At 37.7% G+C, this 19,024-nt stretch overlaps 1 protein-coding gene across 4 annotated transcripts in view; it reads left to right on the top strand.

Moving 5' to 3' along the window:
* Positions 1-19,024, top strand: part of Dennd1b (DENN domain containing 1B) — a 216,468-nt gene that overhangs the window by 174,328 nt on the left and 23,116 nt on the right. For all 4 annotated transcript variants that reach the window (XM_085688160.2, XM_085688162.2, XM_085688163.2 and 1 more), the window contains 5 exons: positions 8,183-8,273; positions 13,159-13,199; positions 14,176-14,244; positions 17,092-17,148; positions 17,995-18,102. In XM_085688160.2, the coding sequence (XP_085544286.2) occupies positions 8,183-8,273; positions 13,159-13,199; positions 14,176-14,244; positions 17,092-17,148; positions 17,995-18,102 (366 nt within the window). The remainder of the gene's footprint in view (positions 1-8,182; positions 8,274-13,158; positions 13,200-14,175; positions 14,245-17,091; positions 17,149-17,994; positions 18,103-19,024) is intronic.

Raw genomic sequence — 19,024 nt, 5'->3', positions numbered from 1 at the left:
CTCTTTCAGATGCCTCTGGTTGTACTCTCCCTTATATCTACAGTAAAAGCCTTCCTCTTAACTGTACCTTGGTGTGGTTATATCCTCAGTTTATATAAATATGATGAGATAAAATAAGCTCTCATCTCAGAGTTGGACAACAAAGCCAGTAAAAGGGAAAGAGTCCAAGAGAAGGCAAAAGAACCAGAGATCTACTCATTTACATGCTCAGGAATTCCAGTGAAAATACTGGGCAGACCCATGCAGACCCTCTACTGCTGCCTTAGTCTCTGTGTGTTCATGTGCACTTTGATCATGTTCATGTAGAGGACCTTGTTTTCTTGGTGTCCTGTACATGGAAGTTTCTGTCCCTTGTGGTCTTATAGCCATTTAATCCCAAATAAACACATAGAGGCTTGTGTTTAATTTAAAAGTGTTTGGCTATTGCTCAGGCTTATTACTAACAAGCTCTTACAACTTAATTTAACCCACAATTCTTATCTGTGTTTAGTCACATGTCTTGGTACCTTTTCCCAGTAAGGCATTCTCATCTTGCTTCCTCTGCTTCGGGCTTGCAGCTGTATTTCTGCCTTTTCTTGTCCTAGAATTCTTCTAACCTTGTTGCTTCACCTAGGAGATATATTCCCTGCATGTCTGCTGGCCAGTATGCATTTTATTAAACCAATATGAGTGGCAAAGTCTTTACAGTGTACAAAAACTTTATCCCACAGCAGTGTCCTCCATTCTTTCTGGCTGTTACACTCTTCCTACTTCTTCTTTTGTGGCATTTCCTGACTTCTGAGAGGAGGGATTTGATGGAGACATCCCATTTAGGACTGAGTGTTGCAAGGTCTCTCATTCACTATGTAATATCTGACTATGGGTCTCAATTATTCTCATCTACTTCAGGAGGAAGCTTCTCTGATGGTCACTGAACATGGTCCTGAACTATGAGTATAGCAGAATGTCACTGGGTGTCATTCCATTGTTTTTGTTGTTGTTGTTGTTTGTTTGTTTGTTTTTGTTTTTGTTTTTGATCAGTATTTGACTATGTAGTCTCAAGTTCTTGGTCACCCAAGCAGTGATGAGTATAGGGTCAGTCATGTGGAGTGCGCCTTACATCACGTCAGATATTGGTGGTGACTCCCTCAAGCTTTGTGCCTGCATTGCACTAGCGTATCTTGCAGGCAGGACACCATTATCGATCTGAGAGTTTGTCCCTAGGGTAGGTTCACAAAACCAGCTTTTATTCATTACTAAGAACTTCTGATTCATCTGAAACACTGTTTTTCTCCAGCTCTCAAGGCCTTAGTTGTGCTAGATTAGTTGTCTTGGTACCTGAGAGGTATCTACAAAGAGGTAAAAGTTTGACGTATGGTAATTTTCTTCCAGGGCAAATGTTGTAAGAGGCCACTTGTTCGTTTCCCAGCCGCCCAGACTCCCAAAATAATCACACAGAAAGTATTTTATTTAAATCACTGCCTGGCCCATTTGGGCATGGTCTCTTAAAGGCTGAAGAAGCAGAAGGAGCTCCCACAACAGGCAAATGAATGAGGATATGTGGATCTGTTTCCTCTGGGGCTTCAATGTCTGTGGCCCAGATTCAAAATCAGGATGATCACATCAGCACCAAAAAGCAACACCTTCTATCCACCTTGATCGGCTGTCTTAGTCATTGTTCTGTTGCTATGAAGAGATACCATGACATGACAACTCTCATAAAAGAAAGCATTTAACTAAGGCTGACTTACAGTTCCAGATGTTGAGTCCTTATTGTTCTGGCAGGGAACATGGCAAAACACAGCAGGCACTGGAGCAGTAACTGGTCTGTAGGCAGAGAGAGAGTGAGCCTGGCATAGGCTTTTGAAACCTCAGAGCCCACCCCAAGTGATGCACTTTCTCCAACTAGGTCACTAGAAATCTTTCTAATCCTATCAAAGAGTTCCATACTCTGGTGACTAAGCATTCAACTGTATGAGCCTTTTGGGGCCATTCTTACTCAAACCACCACACTTTCTAAATAACTGCACTGGTAACTGCTATCCCTAACACAAAGATTTTTTATAATCCCCCACCCAAATCAAATGCTATATTTTAAATATCAAAATCATAAAGTCTAAATTATTGACTACCTTACAGTTTTTATAGATAGTTTGCAATATTGCAATTAAATATTTCTACTGTGTAGACAGTAAATGCAATGGAATGTTAGTAATGATTTGCTTTTGGATTTTGTTCTGGAACTTCCCCAAGTGAGAATTTGGTAGTAGAGAGTGTGTGTGCACCTCTGGGAGCTGCTCAGCTCAGCAGCGCATCCTTGTTTCAGGTGCAATCTGAAATGTGACCAGAACAGTATTTTCAAAACAGTTTTGCGGAAAAAGTTTGCCATGATATCTAATTTCTGAAGTGAATTACATTTTCAATTCATTGGACGTTTAATTGTATTTTGAAGTTCTAGTTCTGGGTTATTTTATTTTTTTTAGATCATAACATAATTACTTTCTCTAACTTTCCCTCTGCCCAAGCCTTCTCAAATACCTACCTTGTTCTTTTGCAAATTTATGACCTCTTTCTCCCTGCTGGGTTTTCATGAGTAGGATGACTTGCTGAAGTGACTTTTAAGCAGTGATTTCTTTGAACCAGTTTTCTATAAAACAGGTGTGTGAAGATTATAAAGGTTTAGACGGTTTTAGTGACATCAGCTTCAAAAGGAGGGCAAGAAGCTCGTTTGCTGCTGAAGAATGTTTGTTTCTCTTCAAACCTGCCTCACTATTTCATGTCATGTTAGGAAGGTTAACAAAATCCAGTTCTTGCCATTGTTGTGGCTTTAGATAGAAACTGTTCTTATCTTATACATAGTCTCGCTTGTCTTGAGAACTGGGCATCTATGAGTTCTTATGCAGGGGTGGGTGTGTATGCAGGCCAGACATCAGCTAAAGACATTGCTTCTCAGAAACCAACTTTCTTTGATGTTATTGTTTAGTGGTGGTGGTGGTGGTCATGTGTGTTCCTGCATGTGTAGTGGTTTTTTTTTTTTCCTCTTTGTTTTTTAAGACAGGTTTTCTCTGTGTAGCCCTGGCTATCCAGGAACTCGCTTTGTGGCTCAGGTCACTCTGGAACTCTGAGCGATCCGCCTGCCTCCTAAGTGCAGGTGTGTGACGTTTAGAGAACACTTTTCTTGCCAGGCTGTCTCCTTAGCCCCGTGTCAGTTTAGCACTTTACAATTTACTTTTTAAAGAGATACAGTTCAGAGTGCCGTGATATAAAAGGCTTTCAAATTGTTCTACAGATGTACTCATTCCTTATTTCATGCTCCGTCTGTCACTATTGTGGATAGTGTTACTTGTCTTTCATTATGAGCAGGAAAACAAAATCAAAAACAACTCTCAAAACTGTTTTCCAGTTATCTGAAAATACATGTTTGCTAAATAAACTAATCAATGTAACTCAAACAATGGATTATGAACTCATCTTTTCAACAGAAATTAGTTCTTTTTCTTTTCTTTAAGTTCATAATTGTATGCAGCAGTACCTAAAACTGTTCCTTTTCTTGCCTTGTGAACATGTAGAGATAGCCCAGTAGGGTGACCACAAGTCACATCAAGTCAGGAAGAAGGAAGAGCTGCTGTTGAAATACACATTAATAAAGAAGTCTGGGCAGCTGTCGCATTGAGCGCTCCCCTTCCTTAATACCAGGCTCTACCCGTGCCTGCTGCCAGCATCTGTGTATCTATATCTATAATGTGTATGTGTGTGTGAAATGTCTACTCTGTACTTAGAGAAGTGTTGGATTGTCGATGGCAGGATGTTTGCATGGCCAGTGATAGCACATGACATTGTACCAAGTCATTCATTTCTGCTGGCTTAATTCACCAGTTTACTTACATAAACGAGGTACTTATGCCCAGAAGTTCACAATCCCTAGATATTTTTGGGATTCTCTCTGTCTTTTTTTTTTTTACTCAAACTATTCCACTCATTTAATAAAATGAATGGATTCTGTCCCATAAACAAAAAGGAAAAGCCTTTTTAAAAGTCTTATACTTTTAATCTTTTAGGACAAATTAAGTCCTTTAAAAGGATGCCTTAGTGGATTCTCCTTGCCAGTAATGTATTACCTTAAATTTATCACTTTCCTTTCACCCTATCCTTTAAAAGACAATTCTTAGTCTCTGGAATTATGTCACTTTAATTTGATTTATACTTCTGTGATAAAACACGTGCAAGTGAAAATTTAAATGTGTCTTTAACTGTCTTATTTTCAAATTAATCACTTATTGTATACAGTGAAGACATCAACATTATATTACTGACTTTGATCCCAAGATAAAATGTTGATTCTCCATATAGATGTAATTATGGACCTTTAAAGCCAAGTAAAATATATGACCTTTAACATTTTTTAGTATTCTTTATCCCTTCAGCTTTATTCCATTTAAACTGTGTGTCTGAGTCTGTTTCCATAGCTCAGTAGCAGAGCAAGACACTATGTTTTTCCAACTAGCAGCAAACTAAAGCATAATTATAATTGTATGCTGGGCGGTTTTGCAGTACTCTGGTATTGAAGATGCATACATGGGCAACACAATAGCCTGTTTCTCAGGAAACCCATGGTGAATTAACTTTGGAAACACACTGGTAATAGGAAGAAAAAACTTTATTACTTAGTATTTTTCCTGAGTACTATGTTAGTTAACCCTCACAAAACTTAGTGATGTTTAATTGTTGGAAAAGGAGAATCTTAGTGGTAAAAAAGGTAGGCAAAGATTATAAAGCTGCTTGTGCAGCTGAGTTCTGATGCTGGCTTTCACATGCCCACTCTGTGCATCTACACCATAGGAAACCTTCTGCATGCTCTACTTATGAAGGCATAAAATGGGTAATCTTTCGTCTCTGTTTCAAAGTATTAGATTTTAAGAATAACTCAAGATATAAAAAGCCAAAACTACTATTTTAGTCTGTGTCTGTTTGGACCTGTCATCTCACACTTGTGATAAAAACGATTGTATAATAAAAATGGCTACACTTTATTTTTAACATCATGCATTAACTTATTTGCCATTGTTGCTTAATTTCTCTTTAAAAGTTTTTCTTGAAAGTTGTATATTGTAGCTGGGAAACCTAAAGCATTATTGCCAACTGTTGCCTGGGGAAAACTGCATTGCTCTGTGCTGCTCCTCTCAGTGAAGTTCCTGTTTTACCTCCACAAATAGAATAATTGTGCATCATGTGAGATTATTTTTTAAAGTCGGGTTATTTAATTTTAATTCAGTTAAAATTTAAATTTCTATAGGAGGTGGTGGTGTATGCCTTTAGTCCCAGCACTCAGGAGGCAGAGGCAGAGGCAGAGGCAAGTAGATCTCTGTGAGTTTGAGGTCAGCCTGGTCTACAAATTGAGTTTCAGGACAGTCAGGGCTACACAGAGAAACCCTGTCTTGAAAAAACAAAACAAACAAATTTTAATTTCTGAGATTAAAATTGCAGTGAGAGTTAACTTTGGAATAAATATTAAAACTCACTATTACCATTTACATCTTCAAAAAAGAAACTAAAATATTTCATGATATGCCCTTGCATGAAAGATACAGGACAGCCTTAGAGACCCTTCACTGTCATTATTAGCACAACAAACTATAAATAAACAAGCAGAATGAAACAAGTGACAACTGTGTGTGTGTGTGTGTGTGTGTGTGTGTGTGTGTGTGTGTGTGTTTAATATATGTTATTGATATTTCCCTGCTCTGGTCATCTGTCAGTATCTGTAGTGTTTTCAATACTGTCAATACTTGAAGGCCTTCATATATTTATTGCCCTCACTTGAACAGATGTGCACTATCTAGGGCAATTGCATATTAAAAAGGTGGTGCAGGGGCCTTTGGAAGTTGCACTTCTCACTCAAGTCTCTTCTTTAAGAACACTGAAAACTATTATCTAAAGGGACCTTAAACAAATCATAGCAGTGTGCGCTTTCCTTGATATTTAAGCTAATAATCCTAAAACTGATCCTTCAGCCACAATTATGTTGTGTGTCACCAAAACTATATTTGTTTTATTATTGAGTGGTTAGAATTTCTTGATACTTGGTTATTGTTAAGGACCCCATAGTTTAGACAAGGAATGTTTTTTGGTGAATATTGATATTATTAGGGTAATATTAGGGGATACTGACTGTACCAAGCGTGTGTCCACTGCTGCACTTGGCTTTAGGACAGTGAGAGCCTGAGCTAAGCACTTGTGACTGAAGTAAAAATGGCTGTTCACCAAGTGCCTACTCTTTGTATTGCTTGAGAATGTTCTTGTGTGTGTGTATCTGAGTGTCTCTGTGTATGTGTATGACATGTATGTGCATATTTCTGCAATAAAATATGCTATTAGTATTTTTATGAGTAACATTTAAAAAATTTTATTTTGAGATTGTATTATAATTCTATTTCTCCTTTCCCTTTTCTCCTTCCAACATTCCCATACACCCTTACCCACTTTCCTTTAAATTCATGGCATATATATATATATATATATATATATATATACACACACACACATAAATGTAAATATAAGTCTTGATAATGTTACTTATATGAATGTGTCATAGTTAGGGTTTCTGTTGCTGTGAAGAGGCACCATGACCACAGCAACTTTCATAAAGGAAAACATTTAATTAGGGCTGACTTAGTTTCAGAAATGTAGTCCATTACCTTCATGGTGACATGCAGGCGGACATGTGCTGAAGAAGTAACTGAGAGTTCTACATCTTGATTCCCAGGTAATAGGAAGTGCACTGTGTCCTGTACTGGGTGTGGCTTGAGCATATGAGACCTCAAAGCACACCCCCATAGTGACACACCTCCTCCAACAAGGCTACACCTCCTAATAGTGCTACTACTCTCTATAGGCCAAGCATTCAAACGCAGGAGTCTATGGGGTGAGTATAGGTAGTGGCCTATTCAGACCATCACAGAATGTTTTCAGGGTTGATCTTTTGGCACTGAACAAAGAATTGGTATTCTCATCCCTTGAGAAGACCACCTTCCCTACTCCCAGCTTTACTTCATTGCCTGTAGTTCTTTGTGTAGAGTTGGGACTTCTTGGGATTTTCCCCACCTGCTATGGCATGTCCATTCTTATTGTTGTTGTTCAGCTCATGTTTGGGCAGTCATGTTTGTGAAAGTGTATGGGTGTAGCTTCTGATATTACTAAGAGACACAGTCTCACAGAAAATTTACTAATCCTCTGGCTTGTAAACCTTCCCATCCCCATCTTCTGTAATATTATGTGAGCCTTAGGTGTGGGACTTGTTTTGTAAGATGTATCGGTTGTAACTGGTCTCCACAACTCTTCATTTTATTTGGTTGTAGTTTTTTTTCAGTGGTCTCCATCTGTTGCAAAGAGAAGTTTCCTAAATGAGGAGAACTATGCTTATTTGTGGGTATAAGGACAGATGTTTATAGACTTGTTAGAATCATGTTGGTTTAGTAGCTTAGTGGTTGTAGAGTCTCCTCCAATATCCATGACTTTACTAGCACTGGTAGTTAGCTAAGTTTTCAGTACTAGGCAAGATTTCCCTTCTATTGAGTGGATCTTAACCGTGAGAGAGCTGTTATTTGCATGATCTGTGTGCTATTAGTGCACCCTTATTATGCCTTGCTTCTTGTTAATGTGGTCCATATGCATCATAGCTGTGCAGAGTGTTGGTCATCTCTCTCCTCTGGAAGTTTACATGGCATCCTCTGATACTGTGAGAGGGAAGATAAGTTCAAGTCGGTTCCACCTCAGGGATCTCTTTGCCCTGTGTCTGAAGTGCATGGTGTCTTCAGCAATAAGCACTTACCTTCCAACTTTGGAGGCAGTGAAAGGCAATTCTGTTAGGCTGTATGTTCTGGGAGTCTCTTGCACAAGCCTCGTCAACAACTCAAAAGATGGCTTCTCATGACTGGTAGTGTAGTTTTTTTGTTATGTGGTCTGTGGCTCTTGGAGGGAACATTGTCAGCCCAAATGAGAAAAGTTCATTAAAACTGTATATGTCTATCTATACACAAAATACATGTATTATATGGTTTTCTTTTATATAAACTGTTAATATTATGATTCCTGTGATTGTTATTGACATCCTTATTTTTATTATATCCATATCCCTCACTTTTCTGTATTTATAAGTAATTCTAATTTGTAATGAAAATTAACATTTGAAACTTTTAAATTTCAGTTTATTGATGGTCGATTGGCAAAGCTTAATGCAGGAAGGGGTTTCTCTGATATATTCGAAGAAGAGATCACTGCGGGTGGCTTCTCCGGAGGTAAAGACAATTTTGAGTATGATTATTCATTTTCTAGATAACATCTGATCTTTGTGTCTATCTCTGATATTTGTATTTTTATAAATAATCATTTTCTCCCAAACACACAATGTTTTATGTACAATTTTTGTCTTATATGAGCTGTGCTATGGGCTTATTTTCTTGATCAAGGCAGGAAGATTACCTCATAATTTGGTAATTATTGGCTCTAATAATCTCTTAGTATTATTGAGAATAAACAACAGAATTCCAATTAATTTCCATCCTTTTTCCTTTCCCACCAATAGTAGTTTCTCTAGTAGTGCTTGTGGCTGTGGCTGAGTCTGGATTTGGACCTGGGACTGGTTGGGGTAGAGCTCTGCAGTGTGGTGGAGAGAAAGCACTGGACTGCCTCGTGCTTACTTCCTGTTTCAGCACATGCTGTGTGGGAGTCACTGCGAATTCTAGTCTGCAAAGTTCTACTTTTACCATTCCAAGCATAGAATAGTTTCCAAGTGTAAATATCCAGTGTTACCATCATCTAGGCAAGGAATGATCCATGTGTTGACACGTTGTCGGCAGATGTACTGTGTAGTCCTAGCATCAGAGGACTTTCCTCCAGTGCCTCCGTGATTCTTCCAAACAGGATTGCTGAGTACCCTTCTCTGTATTATTTTTGAGACCCACTTGAATACCACGTCTTCTCTCTCTGGCTTGGTGTTTGTTTTGACCTCTTTGTTGGTTGCTTTGATAGACAGGTTTTTAGTCTATGTTTGAATAAATAGTTACTAAATTTGAAAAGATAAAAATAATATGTACATAGCTTCAAGTTTTACACCTTAACTTTATCCTTATATGATACGTATTGTCAGCTATAAAACTTAAAATAAATGGATGAAGAGAATTTGCTCATTTAGAAGAGAGCAAATGAACTTGGTGGCCATAGACTTTCTCCTGGCAGAAGTGCAGCCCCTCACAGGATTCACTGACTCAGCAAGAGCTGACTGTGTATTCATTCAGCTCCCACTTCTCAGCTCATGGGCAGAAATTTAGCTTCAATGGAACTTTTGAGTTAAAATGATGCTTTTTCACTTTTCAACTCAGACAAGCAAAATATTGTCAGCTTATGGACAAATTGCTTGAGGCATCTACTCAGTATTTACATAGCTGCTGCCTCGTTATCTTTATGACTGCGAGGCTGGCAGCTTTTGTAGAACTGAAGATGACATCTTGTGACAGTAATGGGTAGAACTGTGATCCTTTCGTACACTTAACTTCTGTAGTCATATCTGCTAGTCCAGAACCTGTAGGAATAAAGGATAAAGGTGGCCACTAGTAGAAAGAAGAATTACTTCATTTTATTGTTAATATTATTTTAACTAAAATCCATAGTGCTTAAATATGGACAGGAGGAGATGATCTTGGTCAGCATCTGACTTAGTGATCTACTTAATTCCTGTTGTTTATTGGTTTTTATTATGATTAAAATGATTTCCAGCTCCCACTTTCTAATCTGAGGGAGCAATGTTTATCGAAAGGAAAATTCATTTCTATAGTTATTAATTTGAGTGAATGTGAAAGTATTTTTAAAAATAAAAATGTCAGTCAAGTGTTATTTTTGTTTGTATTTTAAATTGCCTTAGAAATACCTAGATATTGTTCTTAGAAAAAATGCTTGATTCATTGAGATTTCAAATAGCAAAGATAAGCAATAGGACTTACTCATTTTTTTCTTTTTATTTGGTGTTGTTTAGTAAAGATGTTGTGCCCCTTTATAAAGTGACTCTATTTAAACTTTTCTGTTTAAGTATATTTTAGGAATCATTTATGGTAGAGGGTTTCACTGTGGCATTCCTAGCCAGAAGTCTTGTTAGTTGTCCCTCCCCATGCTCCTTCTTTCCTGCTCTCCAGTTCCCCCTTAACCTTTCTAGCCCCTTCATTCCCTTTTCCCTCTCCTTGCTGCCTGAGGTCTAACCTGCTACCGTGACGTCCATCAATCCAGCCTTTACTACTTTCCTGACTTGTATTCTTTGCACAGTCCTGACTTTCAACACCCCCTTTCCTTTAGAAGATAATCATCACTTGAAACCAGAGGGAGCCTCTGTTTAAGTGGTCTGTTCTGTTTTTTATTAAGCAATCCTAGAGGCAGTGTTTCAAAGTTGAAGAAACAACGAACCAGGTTTTAAAATACCTGATTCTTAATTTTGTTGGTTGCTAATGGAACTAGTCCCAGTGGCGTCTTCCATGGGTAGCCCTGCACTCTAGAGGTCCAGGCCACAACCAGAGATCCCATCGTTCTCATGGGACTGCCTGTTTTGCATGCTTTACAGTAGAGAAATGCAACTCAGACAATGTACAGTAGATGAAAACATCTCACAACCTATAAAGAGCTGAATGTGAACGTAACCGTAGAATTTTAAGGAAGACATTTAATTTCCTCCTGTAACTACGATGAGGTTTTACCACAGCTGTTTTCTTTGTAGCTGATACATGAGTATTTTTTTCTAGGTTGGCAATTACTCTTGACTCTTAAGTTGTTATCATACTATTCTGTTTTCCTTCTACTTTTTTGAGTTCATTTTGGGAAAATAAACACCATACATTACAATTATAAATAATGTACAGGTCCTAAATGAATATTCATGCAGTCATTTGTGAGAAAGAAGTAAGGGATATATGAACTAATGAGACTATGGTACACACCTGTGATTCTACACTTGAAGATGGAAGTAGAAGGATTGGGAGCCACAGGCCTTTCTCAGTTTATAAAGAATTTGAGATCAGTTTGGGCTAGATGAGACCCTGTCTCAAAAGTTTAAAAAAAAAAGTGAAGATCATCTGGGTGAAAGATATGCTTTTATTGCTAAAAAATTAAAATTTATTTGAAAAATAGATTGGCAGGATAACTTGAAAGTTTTTCACCATTTTACAAGGGAAATTATATATCTAAATCTGTGGGGTCAAGCCATGCTATTGTGTGACCTGGATTGCCTTCTCAATAAAAAGGAACAAATGCAGCAAGCGCTCTTTATAACAATTTGTAATAAAAAAAACAAATTATAAGTTCATTCTTTATTTTCCTTTTAAGTTCGGGAGAGATTTGAAGAATAAAATTAATCTAGAACCAGACACTTTTCAGTGTTCATTTTTTGTTAATGTTTCAAAAATAGCAAGAAACCCCCAGGCTGAGATCACACTACCCAACTTTGAGCTGATACCACTGCAGCAGGCAGGTAGCAGCTGTTCTAGCACTGCTGAACATAGCAGTAAGATGATGGCAATTTTTACATTTATTTACCAGTCGTGCATGTGTGTGCATGCATATGTGTAGGTCAGAGGACAAGTTGTAGGATTCAGTTCTCACCAACTACTGTGTGGGTTCTGGGGATCAAACTTGGCTTTTCAGTCTTAGCTATAACCAGACTGGTGCCTTTAACATCTCTCTAGAGACAGGTGCCTTTAACATCTCTCTAGCTCTTGGTGTATTTTCTTTTTAAAACAGAGATACAACCATATAAAAAGAACACATTGTGTCTTGAGGGTCCTTTGTGCAAGAGTGACTGAGTAGCCATTGAGACTTTATTTTTAATAATGACTTTTACCCTTATAATTTTTGAGATTAGAAAATTAAGAGTTGTAAAAATTTGTAAAAATTAAGAAGGTAGTTAAAAATCTAACTGTAGTCAGTTGGTTTGAAAGAGTGTCAGATGTGTATTTCTTCTTCTAAGTTTTTTTGGGGGTAATTAATTTATTTGTATTTATTTATTTGTATGAGTGTTTTGACTGCATGTGGTTATGTGCACCACATTCATGCTTGATGCCTGTAGAGGACAGGAGAGGGTGATAGATACCTGGATCTAGAGTATAGACAGTTGTGAGTCCATGTGGGTGCTGGGAATTGACCTGGGTCCTCTGCAAGAATCATGTGTTATTAACTGCTGAGCCATCTCTCCTGCACCAGATATGCCTTTCTCTTCTGACTAATAATTTCACCTCATTGACCAAATGATTAATGTTATACACAAGCAAATATGTTTATTGACAGAGTTTGGGTGCATGTTTGTGTGTCTCAGTGGTCTGGGTGGGTCCCACATGTGGATGAGGAAGCCGAAGGACATTCTGGTGCATTATCTGTCACTCACCATGTACTGTGGTTAAGTGGCCTGGGTCTTGCAGAGGCATGTGCTGTGTCTACCACCCCAGCACTAGGGTTATGTGTGTGTCACCACACCTGGCTTTTTGTATTTGGATCAAACTCAGGTCCTTGTATTTGCACAGCAGGTATTTTGCCCACTGAGTATCTCCCAGCCTGAATTGTCAGATTTTGTCGGAAGTAATTCTGTCAGGTCAGGTTTTTCTTAATTATGATGTTTGCTCTCTTCATGTTTTCTTCTAGTGATTTCTTTTTTCTTCAGAAAGTTAGAGAATATTTTTGAAAATAAAAGTGCCATTTAGTTATGTTGAAATACAAGTGCCTTTTAGTGTACTTTACTATTTAAGAAATACAAAACAATTTTTTTGTCCTAATTTTCTACATTTCAGTGTTTTTCTTCATTCTTCTTCACATTTGAAATGTTTTAAGTGAACCTATCTGTATAAAACAGATATATTTTAAAACAATGGACATAAAACATTAAAAAATTATTTTTAAAAGTATAGACATGCTGAATTTTAAGGTTCTATTATCTGTCGAAAAGCAAATATAAAAAAGAGAACATAGCAAAGCCTTAGTTTCAAGTGTGAGTTAGGAACAGTGCTTTTGTGGTGTGAGTCCTGACTGCTCTGTTACTGCCCACTCAGTCCTAGAACCCCGTGCTGCCTTCACAGCAGGGCCAGCGGCGCCAACTCTGCTTTCTAGGTTCACGTTTCAGCAATGATTCCTGGCATCTAACTTTATATGTTCTAGGGAGCCCGAGGTCGTATCAACAGTGGATGCATACAGTCAAGGTAAGCGTCAGCCTTTGGTTATATCGGTTTTCTTCTCTAGGAAGTGTGGAGAAAAGTTCAGAGAAAGTACTCTGGCTACACTTAACACCATTTAACTTGAAATGTGTATATTTTATCATACTTTGAGTATATTTTTTGTTTGTAGTTTGTTGATAATTGTAAAGGAAATTTTAAAATGAAAATGTTTAGTTCAGATAAATAAAATGTTAGTTTATTTAAACATCTGCCTTTCTTTTTGTATTATCCTTCCAAACACCAGTGTGCTGGCTAGTTTCTAACAGCTTGACACACCTAGGAGGAGGGAAACTCAATGGTGCAAGGGCCACTTTTATATTGGCCACATTTGTCTGACATTTTCTTGATTAGCGATTGACTACTGTTGGCAGAGCCACCCTGGTCACTGTGATCTTGGAAGGTTTAAGAAAGGCAGCTGAATATAAGCTTGGGAGGGAGCCAGTGAGCTGCTTCCTCCCCTCAGATTCCTGCTTCCTTTGATGACGGGCTCCAGCCTGTATGATGTAATAAATCCTGTCCTCTAGAAGTCGACATTTGTTGGTGTCACAGCAACAGAGTGCCGACAGCGCACTAAGGTGCAGTGACGGGAGGAGATGAGGATTATTGGGTAACATAGTTTTCTTTCATGTTTTTTTAAACAGGAAAACTCTTTATTGCCCCACATCAAACCAGCTGATAAACATGATATTCTTTTTACTGAAAACTTTAAATCTATATTCAGTATTGTCCACATTACTCTTCTAGCCAGACTTCAGTGATAAAATGACCGGACTCTTAACTGATGCTTTACACCAACTAAAAGAACACAGTAGCATATTTAGACCCTGTTTTAAATTAATATAAAATACAAACTCTTATAAGGACTGGAAATAATTGTACAGGTTTTCAACTTAAAAGTATTTTTCTGTACTCCTGGCAATGCTTTTCATACAAGTCTTTAAAAACATTTCTCTTCTTTCAGAAAGGAGGTGCATTGTTCAACACAGCGGTGACCAAAGCCACCCCTGCTGTACGGACCGCCTACAAATTCGTAAGTTTCCTCTCTGAATTTCAAACTTTTGCTAGTACAGTTACACGTATGTCTAGAAGGTAGACATGTAAATTCAAAGTGTTTTCTATTTATCCATGTGTGGGAGGGAGGATGTCTCCATGAGTGCCAGTGACCAAGGTTCTCCAGCTTGTGTGTGCACATGTCCATAGACAAGTGTCAGTTCCAATTCTCTATCATCAGGAGCCGTGTGTGGGTGTGGGTGTGGATGGGTGTAGGCACGCGCTCGCACACATGCGTGCAGATGCTTGTGTGTGCTTGTGCATGTTTCTGTTTTCTTTTTTAATGGAATTTTCTTAAGGTTAGTCTATAATTACTTTCTATGCTCTTTTTTAGAGAATTTCATATGTAATTGACGTAGTCACATCACTTCCTCCATCTAGTTTCTCTGGTGTCACTCCCCTCAAATTGATGTCCTCCTGATTCTGAATTATAATTATTATGTGTGTGTAAATATATATATTTATATATTAACATATATATAATATTTATATATATTAACATATATGTGTTATTAATACAACTTCTGTGTTCATTCCGCGTTGCTCCTGTGTTTAGGGATGACCATCTGAGGTCAGCTAACCTATCAGGCATCTCATTCCTGGAGAAGACAGATGCTCTCCCTCTCAGTTGCTGGGAATTGCTTGGAGTGAAACCCTGTGAAAGTTTCCGCATCCACATGCCATATCAACTTGTGTAGTTATTATTTAGATCTTGTTTAGCAACTGTTGAAATTTTTGGGGTGCATCTTCCCTATCATGTATAGAAGAAATTGTCATATAGCAGACTTTCTGTCTTGGTTCTCTGACCCTTACAATATTTCCAGGATGTTCCATGACCCTTGGCCATAGCGGGTGTGTTGTAGATTTATCAGTGGGACTGAGCACAGTCTGAATGTTTTGACCAGTTGTGGCTTTGTAATTTAAATCAGGTCTCTTACTGGAACCTGGAGCCCACCAATGGGCTAGGTCAGGTGTCTGTCCAGGGAGCCTTATGAATCTGCCTGTCTCTGTCTTCACGAGTCTGCAGCCTCATTTCTTTTACTTGGGTCTAGTGATTTAATGCAGGTCTTCAAGACAGTGTGACAAGCACTCTAGCTTCTGGGCTATTGCTACAACTGTGCTTTCTATTTTTAGAATATGTTTAACAAAATATTTAGAGTGCATATTGAGCAAAATAAAGTTTGTTATTAAAATAATATTGTACAGAAAAGTATTTCCTTTATATAATCTAAAAATATTTCCTCCTTTTATTTAAAAGTTATCACCAAAATGTTTAGCAAATTTTGAAGCAGTTCACAATGAGATACTAGCTTGAAAACTGCATTAATTCCTGCAGTATATTTTAGACGTTCCTTGTTTGTTTGAGGAGAAAATAAGCAGAACTGTGTGTGGTAACATCTGTTTCCTAAAAGATGCTTTACATCTCCATATTTCTTCAGAGACTCCTCTCGGCTTGGAGGATAACAGTGACAATAGCAGCAATGACCCAGGAATGAAATATGTTCTTCAGTGCAACAACTAAGACACAGGGAGAACAGCCTCGCCTGTGTCCTGCTGCGTTTTCTCCCATCCCTTACAGGCTAGCATGTCTCTAAAGCCCGTTAGCTGTTCCTTATACCTTGAGTTCACACTGTTACGCTCTGACTTTCTGTCCTTTCTCATGCTGTCCGACTACTGTGCTAGTGACACCACTTCACCTTTAAGACTTGGTGTAGTAGGAGACAGCTTGTTTGTTCCTGGCTGCTCAGCCCCAAAATAAACACACAGAAACTGTATTAGTTAAATCACTGCTTGGGCTATTAGTTCTAGCTTCTTATTGGCTAGTTCTTACATATTAATTTAACCAATTTCTTTTAATCTGTATAGTACCATGTGGCTGTGGTTTACTGGCAAGGTTCTGTCTGGCGTCTGTCTCTGGTGGGGCTACATGGCTTCTCCCTGTCTCTGCCTTCTTCCTCCCAGCATTCAGTTTAGTTTTCCCCACCTAGCTCTGTTCTGCCCTGCTATAGGGTCAAAGCAGTTTCTTTATTCAGTAACCAATAAAAGTACATATGCAGAAGGACTTCCCACATAAACTTAGTTCAGATCATTTTTTACCCACTTTTCTTTCTAATCCCCCAAAAGGTAAAGTCCTTCCTTTGCTCCCATAAGAACTCTAGTATTTGCTTTGCCATTTTCATCGTTTGAACATACTGATCTCAAGACGATGACTTCAAAATAATGACTTTTCAAAGTTAATGGTTATGTATATTCTGTGCTTCTGAAGCTTATGGGGCAGTGTGATTTTATAAGAATTCATCTTTAGTTACTTTCTCAGTAAATATTTGCATTGCTCACATAATAATAAACTTTAATAAATGTTTAGTACTAGTAATCTTGGCTTAAAATTGTGTTATAAATGTAGTCACCCATTGTGTGGTAAATAAATCCTTTTAAAAATTGCATTTTATAGCTGTTTCAGTGCTGAGGAGTTCCATCCGGAGGGGTGAGTGTGTGCTATCCCGGGGCAGATTGTCCCGGAAGAGAGCACACCCCCTTCCCAGCTCCTGCTGCAGGGTCTTCTGTGTTCCACATATTGGCCTGTTTTTACCAACAATTTAGGCTTAATAAAATAGTAACCAGATGGCATCCTTGAAAATAATGTTGAGGTGTAATTTGTTTCTTTTCTAACAAATATGGATAACTAGTAATGCTTATTTGAGATAGCAAAAAAGTAAAATATAAAAACCTAGATATATTTGAGATATATCTAGTAAATATACTTATATTTATCTAGTAAACACTAATAGAAGCCTGTGAAGCTAAATGCGGTTGCTCTCATCTCTAGGCAAAGAGTCACGCCCGACTGGGACTACGCGAGGTGAAGAGTAGGCTGAAACACAAGGTGCGTCATCTTCTCGGGCTACTTACCTCACCCTGATTTTATGACTTTGCAGTCCCTACTCTACAAACCGTGTGAGATTTATGTTTTAATGGCTTATTTGTGTTTTAAAAGCATATTTTGAAATATGCTTTTCCTTTTGTTCAAGAATGTATTTTTATAACAAGCCCTCTGGCAACTAACTCTGTGATATTCTATATAAATCCAGTGAATAATCTCTTTATTGTTTGCATATTTTATCACAGAATGTGAAGATCTTCAAAGATACTTTTAACAGGATATATGTTTTCATAAAAGTGATTGCCTTTAAAGTACTACTGAAGATCTTGCTTCAAGCTATTTTTAAGAAAGTCTTTGGGTTGGAATTAATCAGGAAATGCCACCCTTTGGTTTTATAGGTTCATTCCAATGGTAGTTACTACATTGAAGAATGTTCCTAATTTATAAAAGGTCACATACAGTAATTGGATTTTGAACCCATGAGTATTGAAGGTATCATACAAATGTTTCTATTTTCATATTTGTGTGTTTGCTTTGGTTACACATTACATGCTTGCAGTTTTATTAACAATTGTGTTTTGAATTGAGAACAAACTACTTAAAATCTTCCATTGTAGTAATGGTAAACATTTATCTTTATAAATTTCATTTCAAGTCAAAGTATGGATTATTTTTTAAGTTATTAAATCACACTATTGAAAAATCGTTATTTCTTCTTTAGAAGATTTTTTAAAATTATGGCTAAAGTTTTATTTTTTTCTTTGCATGTTTAACAGATACTTTATTAATCAGATAACCTTAGTTAAGAGTGGATTATTGCAAAATAATTTTGCTTTTCTTCATGTGTAGGACAATGAGGAAGACTATGGGACCTGTTCTGATTTGGTACAGTATACACCAGTTTACACATTACACAGTGAAAAGGGAGGAGACAGAGAGAAGCATAAGCTTTCCCAGGTAAGGATGCCCTTTGTGTCCCCAGTCTCAGGTCACATCATTTTAACAAACTTTTTAGGAGTAACTTGAACCATTAATATTTCTCTTATTAGAAAATTAGCATTATTGATCAAGGGAGTGCAATGTACTCTCAATGGCTGGCAATGGAGAACTAGATCTCTCTAATATGAAAATTCCATCTTGATACAGACATGGAATGCCCTACACATAATCTCATGTACCAGGTCATATTCAAAGCATAGGCTTATCATAATATTCTTAAAATGTGAGCTAAATTTACCATTGGACTTTGTGTGAAGCTGTCCAAAGAATATGGTGTTAGGAAAGTTCATGTCTATAAGGTATCTCAGTATATATGTACAGATATTGTAGCCCCCAAAAGGTCCAAAATATAAAACACTGCCGTTCCCAAGCCTTTTGCATAAAGAATACCTAACTTCTTTTTTGTCATGTCTTCAAAGATTTCATAGCCCGGTGAGTCCGAGAGACAGTTAAGTGTGTGATTATGTGGAGTATGAATGTGACAAGGGACATTAATAGATTCTGCTTACTGCAAACATAAAATGAAGCCCCGACGTCCAGTCATTAAAACAATGTGTGGAAAGACAAGGGTGAATTACTCTACAGATAATTCTCAACTTATGGGACCTATCAGGAGCTGTCAGAACTGTGTCTGAAAACACGCTGGAGTGAACCTTCTTATTAGCTTGTGCGACAGGAAGTCCCTCCCCTGCCCAGGACCGAGGAAGAGTACTGCATCATTTGTCACCAGTTAGAAAAAACTCACAGGTTGAAAGATCACTTTTACTTAAAGTGCATTGCGTTTCTCCATAGTAAACCTAAAAGGTCATGAAGCCAAACTTGGGACTGTATGTCTGTTTTCTCTAGATTTAGATATTTTATTTGCTGTTGTTATTTAAAA

Source organism: Myodes glareolus, chromosome 5, assembly GCF_982192425.1.
Source record: "Myodes glareolus chromosome 5, mMyoGla1.1, whole genome shotgun sequence".
Classification (NCBI taxonomy): domain Eukaryota; kingdom Metazoa; phylum Chordata; class Mammalia; order Rodentia; family Cricetidae; genus Myodes; species Myodes glareolus.
This window is presented reverse-complemented; position numbering and strand designations above follow the sequence as displayed.